We start from the raw sequence: 12445 nt of genomic DNA, 5'->3' as shown, positions 1-12445 counted from the left end.
CTGCAGGAGAGACCTGCTGAAGACAGCTGCCTTACCCAAGGCCACACCTGCTTCCTGGGGTAGCCCACAGATCTGTCGTGGGGGTATAAATGCTGTGTTCTCTTGCTCCAACTCAGGACACTTCTGATGGGTCAGTCCCTCTTCAGAACTCTCAAGAGGGCTGAGGCTTCTACTGAAACTGAATTGCAAATCTGCTTCTCTAGCTACCCAATTCTGCTTCTTTCCCTTCTAATGGGGCTGATCCTAAGTCGCTGATGGTGAACTGGTTTTATAGTGAAAGGGAACACATTAGCCAGCTCTGAAATATCAACCTATGAGAAATATAGGGCAAGTAGTAGCAATGAGAACAATGGAATTGGATATCCATCCATAAGTTTGAATGAAACTTTGGAAAAGATAAGGAAAAACTAGGATAGATTAGCTGACAATTACAAGGCAGGTGTGAAAGCCAAAGGACTTCCCTCATAGCATATAAAGTCTTTCTCATCTCCTACAGCAGGTGGGCAGGGGAAGTTGAGACTCTCACCCAGGAAATGGCATTGTCAGCTTCAAACAAAGTTCAAGTTCCAATCATGTCAGGCTGCCTCTGACAAGTCCAAGGTCTTGTTTGGGAAAGAATGGAAACTTGACTTATGGGATGGGGACATCTGGATTGATGCTCAAATACCCTGTGTCCCTAGATCCCTCTGAACACTCTGATCCTGAAGAAAAGACCCATTCCCTGATTAAAGTGATCCTCCCTTTACTGAAAGAGGATGCAGAAACCTCTCCCCACAAATAACATGTAACCCCTGAAGACATGCCCCCATCTCTCCTCCTGACCACTAGACCCAAAACAAAGCCTAAGTCACAACATAACCTATAGGGAGGCATGGACTAGACCCTACAGGAGCTGCAGGATCTATCCAGAGGGTAGTACCAGCAGCCGGGAAATGCACATGGGACCAAGGGTACATAATCAAGGGGGCAGGAACATAAAGTTAAATAGGGGGAGTTAATAATACTTTTGGGGGCACATCCCCAGGGATGCAGGATGCAACCTGCTGGCACAGACAACTGTAAATGATGCAAACTCACAGCTAAGGTAGATCTTAGAAGCACAAAAAGTGCAATGACCCAGTCTGAGACACACATGACAGAATTGCCATGACAGATGGATGGTGGAAGCAGAGATTCAAGGGACAGAAGTGGTACATCCAGAATTGAGCATGGACAGGACCAGAAATCATGAGCAAGCTACATGACATGGTGGCCTGGAGCTTCATGTCATCACCTTTCTTGTGTCAGCACCTTTTCCTCAGCTTGTGCGTCTGGTTGCCTAATAAGGGAGAAACCCCTTATTGCCAGCTGATGGAAGGACAAAACACCTAAGCCTGGTTCACGGCTGAGTCAACATCATCATGTGCATGCAGACTGGAAATGGACTCCAACTACACTACAGCTGCTCTTAGGCATGGCCATGAAACCACCAGTGAGGGAAAATTCCTCCCAAGGTAAAACTATGGGTAGTATATCTAATCATTTGGTTTAAATGGAGCCAGAAGTGGCTTGAGGTTAGAATAAAGACTGATAGGTAGTAGCAATTGGCCTGGCCAGATGGGCTTCCTGAGTAACCCAGGCTGCAATGCCTGCTTCTCCTCTTTGTTCCTACAACATTGTGCATTTCTTTATCCTAGCATTTGCCTGGGGGATTAAAATTACTTGTTTATTCATCTATCTCCTGCACCAGTCCATGAGTTTCCTATGACGAGGGATTACCTCTTTTTTGCCTTCCTCTCTCCAATACCTAGCACAGTACCTGGCACCCATGTGGTATAATAGATTTTTGGTACCCTATTTAGATCTCTTTTAACAGGTTGGTACATCCATCCCCCAGCTGATGAACTCTGTTATCCAGAAATTTCAGTAAAATCATACCCTCTGTCCTGGAGGGCAACCTCTAGCCAATGACTGAAAGAGGTGTTTTGTTCTCCATATTCCAGAGCTGAGATGAGACCACATCTTTGTTTGGTTTCTTTCCCTGCCCTCTCCTGATTTCATCACTTCCTTAAAGTTCTCTCCTGGTAGCACTCACTCAATTATTCACTCCCACAAGAATCCTTTCCTAAGCCTCTCTCTCTAGGGAACCCAATCCAAGCTAGGTAGGTAGCAGGCAATCATTTACTCAACCACACTGAAGTAACCAATAAACCTTCATTTTATAGTTGAGTCAAGTCAGGCCTAAAGAAGCTTATGGACTTAGGTAAAGTCAAAGTTAATTTGAAGCAGAGCTGACAAAAAAAAGTCGGCATCACCGACTCGATGGATGTGAGTTTGAGTAAACTCCGGGAGTTGGTGATGGACAGGGAGGCCTGGCGTGCTGCGATTCATGGGGTCGCAAAGAGTCGGACACGACTGAGCGACTGAACTGAACTGAACTGACAAAACCTAAGCATAACCAATCACCACGCCAGGGTTTTTTTTTTTTTCGCCAAGGTACAAAGTTGATACAGAGATGAACATGATCTCTTTCAGACTTCCTCAGATACGCAGAAGCATCCTTTTTCCTCATTAAAAACATTCATTAATAATTAAATTCAATAAAACTAGAACATAGGATCACAGTCATAAAGTTGAAAGAAGCAATTACAAATCCACTAGCTTATCCTTCTGGCTCTCCCATTACTGAAACCTCCCATTCCAATTTTTGACAGACTTAGAGGGTGTATTGTTAAGTTTTCAAAACCAGGAAATGTTTTCTAAATCATAAAATCTACTGCTGAGAATGACTAAGTAACCTTAATAAACAACATCCCTATATTTTCCCATGTTTCACCTCTGGCACTGAATCAATCCCAGTCTCAGCTGATGGCTAGAAATTTCCATTGCCTCAGGGGAAAAACAAGGAAGCAGGTTTAAAACTTCTGGCTTGACAGCCTGAAGCCACATACTTCCAAGTCGACCCTAACTTTTGTGGTCCCTAGGAAGTGTCTCAAAATTAGAATAAAAAGCAAGTAGAAGCACAAGTAAAACTGGTTTCTAGAAAAAGAAAGGCAATCTCTACCTGCAGTGAAGGGAAGGCTGTACTTGGGTATTTTATAGGAGGGCAGCGAATCAAGTTGAACCAAAAAATCAGAGCAACTTCCTGATTTTGTGTCCTTAAATAAATGGTGAAATGTCTGAATAGAAACCAAAGTTTTACCATGAGGTAAAGTACTTTGCGTGGAAGGTTTCTGTAATTTTCCCCAGGTAGGTGACTATGTGATTCATTTTACCATTTAGAATTGGCTTCCATTCCTTTTTTCAAACTCTATCTTCCTGGATTTTTGTCTGATTTTGGTTTTATGTTCAAGTTTTTTGGCATTTACTGTGTGCCAGGTACTATGAGGGGTTGGTTGGAGAATTAATAAGACAAAGGAACTCCCAATCTATCACAGGAGAAAATTGTTTAGAAAAAAGAGGGTATCCAAGTGATAATAGGAAGGGCTAGAACAGAAGCTTGGCTTGAGCCCAGTGGGGTATGAGAGAAAGAGCAATCTATTAAGGTCTCTCCCTGGCAGATGTAAATATCCCATCCCATGTGCATATTCTGTCCACACAGACTGCTTGGTCCTAGGAATTCAGTGGTGACTGAGAAAGACTGTATATCAAGCAATTACAGTTGCCTGATTATTAACCAGGAAATGCAGACCACAACAGAAGCACTGGGCCTTGTCAAGGAGGGTAGAAGGAAGAAAAGTGTTTCAGGCAAGGCACTGGCTTCTAGGAAGAGCTGGTGAGGGGCGGAGGAAAGGAAGAGGAAAGAAAAAGAGTGGGGAGAGATAGAAGAGAGGAGACTGCAAGGAACCAGAAGCCCAGTGTGGCTGAGCACAGCATAAGGAGTGGGCAGCCAGGATTGAAGCTGCACAGGCACGAGGGGTTAGGGGGCAAATACCACTGCATCCATTTGAGGCCTTCCCTGAACTTTCAGTTTAAAGGGCATGCGCACAGCCCCACACACACACACACACACACACACACATGCATGTTTGCAAAGGTAGATACCCAGTCCCAGTACCTGGCTACTCCCTTCAAGACTCTTACTTGAATCTCTGATTATCTTCTTTATTTGTTTTCTGGGTTATTATTCAGTCCCAACACCACACCACTCCAAACAGAAGGTAAGACTCTGAGGTCAGGAGCCTTTGTTGATCTTGATCACGGCTTCACCGTGCACACAGCAGTGCGGGGCACATTAGGCACTCTGTAAATGATGGCTTAGAGGCCAAGCTGAAGAGTTTAGACTATCTGAAGAGGACCATAAAGTGGTCACACAGGGACATGATATAACCAGACTGCAATTTAGAAGAGGACTCTGGCTGAAATGCAGAGAATGAATTCAAGGGGATGGTAGGGATGGGGGGAAGCAAACAGTGGGGAGAGGTAGGCAGGTTCAAGAGATATTTTAAAAGTAGGACTGTCAGGAGAGGGGAAGGGAGAGGCCAAGGGGGCAGTCCAGATTTCTGGTTGAGTAGCCAGCTATTAAGTGAGGGAACCTGGGAGGGGAGCTTTAGTTTTCCTTTGTTTTGTTGTGTATATATGACAGGAAATTCTCAATAAACGTTTAGGGAGCAAATAACTGACTGATCACCTGGATCCCGACTTACAGGGGTGGGTAACTTACAAGCCATATCAAGAAGGTTGAACCTTATTCTGCAGACAGTAAGGAAGCACTATGGTTTTCAGTTGGAAAAAGACGTATCTGTTCTGTGTTTTAGAAAGATCAGTCTGGTGACTATGCAAGGGCAAAACAAGAATAGGACGGAAATTAACCAGGAAAAATATTTTAAAGAAAGATTTCAGAACTGTTTGCTTTCACTGAAATTAGAATTGTCTTTTCATAATACAGTATTTTTGGTAACTTTATGTCATGCCTTTTTATGTACTGTGTTTCTTCCAAGATGTTCTATAGATGATATGGCATAAGTGTAGAAACTTATTTTTTAAATTAAAATAAAAAACAATGAAAACAAACTTCTCTGCTAGAGTATTTGCATTATACAGACTCCTAAGATGAAGTCCTTAGAGAAGGGCTGAAGTTATAAAACAGCTCTTACTCATGCTGTATCATTTGAGTGGAATAACTTCACTTGGATAGGAAAGCCACATTTTACCCCACAATGCATCCATAAGAGCCTTGACAGTGTTTCACCATGGTATTGACGGCCCATACTTTATCAAACTGATGTTGAGCACTTAGTCAAGAGATCACTAACTTTATGCACTAGCTTCCCAGGTGGTGCTAGTGGTAAAGAACCCGCCTGCCAATGCAGGAGACGAAAGAGACGCTGATTCGATCGGTCAGGAAGCTCCCCTAGAGGAGGGCATGGCAACCCACTTCAGTATTCTTCCCTGAAGAATCCCATAGACAGAGGAATCTGGCAGGCTACAGTCCATAGAGTCACACAGAATCTAATATGACTGAAGCAATTTAGCTCACATGCATACAACTTAATCCACAGCACTCTAAGAAAGAAGAAAACTTATAAATGTGAAAAAAATTAGCACAAATATCTAACATGCCCTAGGAGGCCCGACCTCCTTTATTCACTGAAAGCAAATCCCAATAGGGAAAGTTCTAAGTTTCTCCCACAAGAGTCAGGTCCACTAACATGTAAGTTAAGAAAGAAAATCAATGAGTGAATAGATATTTGCTCCACAGCCATAGGCTGGGCAGCTGACCAGGTATTCACTAGGCTGGGAGGGTAGGACAGGTCCCTGGCTCCACATCTCTGTACTAAATGTGTTGCTGACATAGTTGGGAGGGTGGCGGAGAAGCGAGTAGTAGGCCCAAGGCCACTGTGAGGATGGAAATCTTAGGTTTCCAGGAAGAGTTGGAGCAATCCACAGCCCTGGAATCCTGGCTCTTGCAGAACATGTCCCACCAGCCTCTCAACTTTCATTCATTCCCCAAATACCAGTCTCCATGCCCACTGTTCAGGTTGCAAGAGAAAAGCCGCACTGGCCCTGCCCATACCCCCTCTCAGTGGGGCGTTCTCTAGGCCTGCTAAAAATGGTCATAAAGATTGTGTCCCGCACAACTCCAGGGGGAGCTAATCCTGTAGATGCTGTAGATTCCTGTAGAAACCCCTAGAATGAGGCAGTGGTCATCCTGGTCCCCAGCCACCTCAGGCTGAGCTGACAGCTCCTTCCTTAGTGACCGCAGAGCTTATGTCCTATCCTGAATGCTCCACATGTGACACTCAGACATTTTTGTGTCTGCTCCCCCGCTGGCTAGGAGCTCTCAAGGCCCAGCCACAGGCTCTAGAGTGAGTGCTAGAGCCAGACTCACTCTGCACATGGACAGAACCTTCTCTAAAGCTCCCAGCTCCCTTGCTCTCTGATGGCATGTGCCTTCTCCTGACAATCAGAATCAAATGGCCCTTGGAACTCTGCTCAATGATATGTGGCAGCCTGGATGGGAGGGGAGTTTGGGGGAGAATGGATACACACATATACATAGCTGAGTTCTTTTACTGTTCATCTGAAATTATCACAACATTGTTAATCAGCTATATTATAACATACAGGGCTTCCCAGGTGAGGCTAGTGGTAAAGAACCTGCCTGCCAATGCAGGAGACATAAGAGACATGGGTTCGATCCCTGGGTGGGAAGATCTCCTGGAGGAGGGCATGGCAACTCACTCCAGTATTCTTGCCTGGAGAATCCCATGAACAGAGCAGCCTGGAGGGCTACAGTCCATGGGGTCACAGAGCTGGACACTATTGAAACGACTCAGCATTCATGCATACTCTAATATAAAATAAAAAGCTTAAAAACAAACAGAATTAAATAGCCCTTTATATGATCTCTTACTAGTTCAGAAAACCTCTATAAACTTCCTATTGCTGCTGTTAGGGCTTCCCTGGTGGCTCAGCTGGTAAAGAATCCGCCTGCAATTCGGGAGACCTGGGTTTGATCCCTGGGTTGGGAAGATCCCCTGGAGAAGAAAAAGGCTACCCACTCCAGTATTCTGGCCTGGAGAATTCCATGGACTGTATAGTCCATGGGGTCACAAAGAGTCAGACATGACTGAGCTGCTGTTAACAAACTGCCACTAATTTAATCGCTTAAAATGACACACACCGATTAGACAATGAAGAGTTCTGGAGTTCACTGAGCTAAATCAAAGTGTTTGAAGGACTGCATTCTTTCTGGAAGCTCTGGGGGAGAATCTGTCTCATTGCCTTTCCCAACTTCCAGAGACCATCACATGTCTTGGCTTGTGGCCCCAGCCAGCAATCATATCACTCTGACCTCTACTTCCATCACATCATCTCCTTCTTTGATTTTGACCCTCCTGCCCTCCTCTTATGGCACCCCTATGATCACCTTTAGGGCCCGTTGAGATAATTCAGGGTGGATAATCTCTCTACCCTCAAAATCCCTAATTTGATAACATCTGCAAAGTCCCTTTCACTATCTAAAGTAATACAATCCATGTTGAATGAATTGAAGATGTAACTATCTCTGCAAGAGTATCTGTAGCATCCCCAATCTGCTTACCAGACAAAAGTAACTTCCTACTGTGATGAGACTCCATGAGGACATAACACCCTGTGTCATATAAAGACTGAGAGCAGCATTTATCTAAGCCTTTGTCAACCATAAACTGGCACTTGCCATCTACCTCTACAAGGACTAAATCAGTTGCTACTGCAGCTGCTGATTTTCAACAAAACACCCTCTGCAAGTTTAGGGTGGAGAGTAGAAGTGAGGCATTCTGTGCTCTGAGAAAAACTTGCAGAACAGGTCCTCAGATAGTTAGATATTTTCAGGAGACGATTTTATAAGCCCATTTCTTGAGTCTCCTCACATCTAGAAAGGCACTAAAATCCTTCATGGTGACAACTGCTCCTTGTGACTAGCAAAAACCTTCTGCAGAAAATAGATGCTTGAGTGCATGTACTCCACCTTCACCAAAATCACATATATACTGAGCTTCCTCACTACCTCTTTGGAGCAGTTTCTCAGAGCTATCTGAAATGCTGTCTCCCTGCCATCTCCTCATTTTGCCCCAAATATAAAACTTAACTTGCAACTCTCATGTTGTGTGTTTTTTAGTTGGCATCTTCAACAATTAGATTCTTCAAAACAACAGCCTGAATCACCCAAGGAGGAAAGATAAACTCACATTACACATCTGGCTAAGCAAGAATATATTCTTCAAAGTGCCCGAAAGCAGCTTTTGGTGAGATCTCAGTATTAGATATTTGTCATACAATTAGAGTCGAGGGTGAAGAACAGTATAGATGTTGAATTATATGCTGTGGAATTCTTCATTCAATGTGTGCTCGGTCACTCAGTTGTGCCCAACTCTTTGTGACCCCGTGGACTGTAGCCTGCCAGGCTCCTCTCTCCATGGAATTTTCCAGGCAAGAAAACTGGGGTGGGTTTCCATTTCCTTCTCCAGGGCTTCATTCAATAAATCTCCTCTATCCATATTCTGTACCCCTCAATGGATATCTAACCTATTGGGTCTTTCTCATGCCCAAGCTAATCTCACAGATGAAGAGGACAGGAGAGTCATTAGTAGGAGAGAAGGGAAATGAACATTTATCCAGTAGTTTCCAGGCTGCCGACTTCCCTGGTGGCTCAGATGGTAAAGCGTCTGCCTACACTGCGGGAAACCCGGGTTCAATCCCTGAGTTGGGAAGATCTCCTGGAGAAGGAAATGGCAACCCACTCCAGTATTCTTGCCTGGAAAATCCCATGGATGGAGGAACCTGGTAGGCTACAGTCCATGGGGTCATAAAGAGTCGGACACGACTGAGCGATTTCACTTTCCAGGCTGCCATGTCTTGCCTGTGTGGAGGTCTTGCCTGCACGCGTGATCAGTCACTTCAGTCATGTCCAACTCTATGTGACCCTATGGACTGTAGCCCACCAAGCTCCTCGGTCTGTTAGGGGAAGCACACTGACTGAAACCGCCCACCCTGGCCAGGCACCATAGTAACCATTTGCATGAGTTGTTTTAGACAGGAGGTCCTGGTAAGGAACACAGAACTAATAAGCCACCTCCAAATGGAAGAGTTTAGGAAAGGTCAAAAGGAGACACCACATGTCTGACCACCTCCCAGAATCCTCCTCTCTGGCATCCATCTTGGCTGAACAAGGTATGCACCACCAGGAAGGACTCTGAGTCGGATGATTGGCTAAAGACAACCCAGAAACTAATCCCATCACCATAAAACCGGAGACTGTGAGCCACTGGCAGAGCAGTTCTCCTGTGTTCCCTTACCTACTGCTCTCCACCTGGGTGCCCTCTCCCAATAAAATCTCTTGCTTTGTCAGCAGATGTGTCTCCTCGGACAATTCATTTCTGAGTGTTAAACAAGAGTCCAGTTTGGGGTCCTGGAAGGGATCCCCCTTCCTGCAACAGGTCCATGGGATTCTCCAGGCAAGAACACTGGAGTCAGTTGCCCTGCCTTCCTCTAGGTGATCTTTCCAACCCAGGGATTAAAACCCTTCCCCCACCTCCCCTGGCCCTGACCATCCCCACCTCACCTGTCCCCCAACTCCATTCACTGCTCACTCAGATGCCCCTGGCCTGCAGCCAGCACCTTCCCTCTCAAGGATACACCACAGCCACAGCCACAGTGGCCTCACACCTGGACTCCGGTACCCTCAGGTTGCTCCCTGCAGGCCAGGCAGGAAGAGGCCGGGAAGCGGGCAGAAAAAAGAATCTGGAAGGAGGAAGATGAAGAGGGAGGAGCTCGCAAGTGCCCCAAACAGCAGAATTGACTGCGCAGTGTCAGACGAACTTTGAAGCAGGTCCGCACGGGGGTGAGAGCCAGGCGTGCCTGCGCACAGGGCCGGGCGCTGAACATCACTCCAGAGCTCCTTGCGAAATCGCCTAAAGTGAGGTAAAGAACCATTCTGAACTTAATCTGGGGACCACAAAGATTGGCAAGGCCTTTGATTAAGAATGCGTTCTCAAGTCTCGAAGAATGCCTTTTGTTATAAACTGAATTAAATTTCAAAGAGCCAGAGAGGGCGGGAAGGCCCCAGTGTCCAGCTCAATGATGTAAAAAGTCACTGTGCTTTCATTAGTCATCTTTGACTTCTGAAAGCCGCCAAGGAAATGTAGAGCACCTCCAGCGAACGGGGTCCAGAAAATGTCTGCGGACGTGTGCGGGGACTTAGGGAACAAGAGGGCAGCCATCCACAAAAGAAACTCGGCGAGCAGTTTAAGGCCTCTTGAGGGTCACGAGCAGTCGAGGAAGGGCCTGGGTAGGGTAGGGGGGAAAGCCTGAGAAGGGAGGACAGCAGGACGCCTTCCGTCTACTCCTCCGAGTGCCGCCGAGAGTCCGGCCCCAAAGCCCAGACCCGCGGCCCAGGGCCCGCCCCCGGGGCTCGCGAACTGGCCGGGACCGGAGGGGCCGGGCCGCGCGAGGCGGGGAATCGGAAGTTTTCCGTGGAGGCCACGGAGCCACTGCGCAGGGCCGAGCGTTCTCCTCCCCGGGCTGCCCGGCTCCCAAGGCCCCGCCTGAGAGTCCAAGTCGCGGTTGCCACGGGACTGGCCGGGCCGCGGGGTCTCCCGGGGCCCTCGGATCACCGGGGGCTCCCGCCCGCGCCCTCCGCCCCGCTCCCCGCCGCTTCTAGCGGGCTCCGCGCGCGGCCGGCCGGAGAAGGGACGGGGAGGGGAAGTGGGGAAGTTGGGGCGCGTACCTCCAAGCACCCTGCGCGCCCCGCAGAGCCCCAGGAAGGCGGCGAGCAGGAAGAGGCTGCGGGCCCCGAGCCGCCCCATCCCGCTGCAACAGCCCCGCGTCCCAAGCTCGCTCCCCGGTGGCGGCGGAGCTACCTGCGCCGGCCCCTCCCCGCCCCCGGCCGGACCCGGAGCGAGACCAGGGGGCGCCGCCCCCAACCAGCGCGGGGGCTAGGCCGGGGCGGGGAAAGCTGCCGGCAGCCCGCAGCTGTTGCGCCCCATCACGCTCCGCCCGGCGCCCGGGTGCACGGCGCCGACACGCCGCGGGGCCAGAGCACCCTGACAGACTCGGTACGGACAGAACACGAGTCGCCCGCCCTGCGCGGCTAGTTCTGCGGTGGAGTTTACTGTGCGTGCGGGCGCTGATGAGAAATGGAGAATGGAGGGGGAAGCATTCCTGGTGGAGGTAGGACCTTACCGAAGACGACTTTAAGGTGCCAGAGTGAGCTCCAGCTTATTGTTGAATCCCCAACGCTGACCTGGTGCATATACACCTGCAGATAAATGAGTAAGAATTAAATGCAAACTGAGCCTCTGTTACTTCCTTCTGGAAATGGAGATTGCACCAAATCTCTTAGGTCCTTCCAGATTTACCATTCTCACGTTCGAATTCTGAACAAATGGAAAGGCTGTCCAGGAGGAATGTGAGTGTTAGCACAGAGAATGGTCCCGCCCCGGGCCGGCTGTGTCCTAGGCAAGAGCTGGAGGTGTAGCTGTGCCTGGGTTGGAAGGCCAGGCTGAGCCAGGCATGCAGACTTTTCTTCTGGCAGGCTCAGGTAACCACAGAAATGTAAATGCACAAGCAGTGCAGAGCGAGATTGCCCAGAGAACCCCAGACTGTCACCAGTGTCCCCAGGGAGCCTCTACTCAAATGTCATCCCTGGTTAAGGACATAAGCTTGGTTCCTTAAGAGACCTGAGGGCAAATCACGGTTCAGATGTTATTAGGTGACCTTGAACAAATCTCTTAATTGTCTCAACTTCTGCCTCCACTCCTGTAAAAGGAAGGTAATGATGCTGATCCCGTAGGTGGGTTGTGTGGTTATTCCAGCCCATGAGGACTGAGTGTTGAGCATGGTGTCTGGCTGGTGGTAAGAACTCACTGGGCAGCCTTGTTATACCCAGGACCCCTGCCAGGCCCATGGGGCTTCTCTGACCAGTTTGGAACAACTCTAGCTAGACACACACTCCTGAGACTGAGCCATCTTTTCTCTTTCCTTCAGGATAGAAGGCCGTCTCATTTTCCTTCCTTGGGCTTAGCCATATGTACTATTGAAGACAAAAACAAGACCGGGAGCTGACTTGTGGCTCAGATCATGAACTCCTTATTTCAAAATGCAGACTTAAATTGAAGAAAATGGGAAAAAAATTCAGGTATGACCTAAATAAAATCCCTTATGAATATACAGTGGAAGTGACAAATAGATTCAAGGGATTAGATATGATAGAGTGCCTGAAGAACTATGGATGGAGGTTTGTGACATGGTACAGAAGGCAATGATCAAGACTGTTCCCAAGAAAAAGAAATGCAAAAAGGCAAAATGGTTGTCTGAGGAAGCTTTACAAATAGCTGAGAAAAGAAGTGAAAGGCAAAGGAGAAAAGGAAAAATATACCCATTTGAATGCAGAGTTCCAAAGAGAGAATAAGAAAGCAAGGAGAGATAAGAAAGCCTTCCTCCGTGATCAGTGCAAATAAATAGAGGAAAACAACAGAGTGGG

General features: G+C 47.7%; 1 protein-coding gene across 2 annotated transcripts in view; it reads right to left on the bottom strand.

The window, feature by feature from the left end:
- Nucleotides 1-10850, bottom strand: part of LOC122454404 (chondroitin sulfate proteoglycan 4-like) — a 39622-nt gene extending 28772 nt beyond the window's left edge. The window contains exon 1 of one of the 2 annotated variants that reach the window (XM_043488868.1): nt 10691-10850. In XM_043488868.1, the coding sequence (XP_043344803.1) occupies nt 10691-10769 (79 nt within the window). In that variant the 5' untranslated portion in view covers nt 10770-10850. The remainder of the gene's footprint in view (nt 1-10690) is intronic. The other variant, XM_043488867.1, reaches the window with a different exon arrangement.
- Nucleotides 10851-12445: the final 1595 nt, after the last annotated feature.

This window comes from Cervus canadensis, chromosome 16 (genome assembly GCF_019320065.1).
Source record: "Cervus canadensis isolate Bull #8, Minnesota chromosome 16, ASM1932006v1, whole genome shotgun sequence".
NCBI lineage: Eukaryota > Metazoa > Chordata > Mammalia > Artiodactyla > Cervidae > Cervus > Cervus canadensis.
The sequence above is the reverse complement of the archived record's forward strand: the minus strand, read 5'-3'. Positions and strand labels throughout refer to the sequence as shown.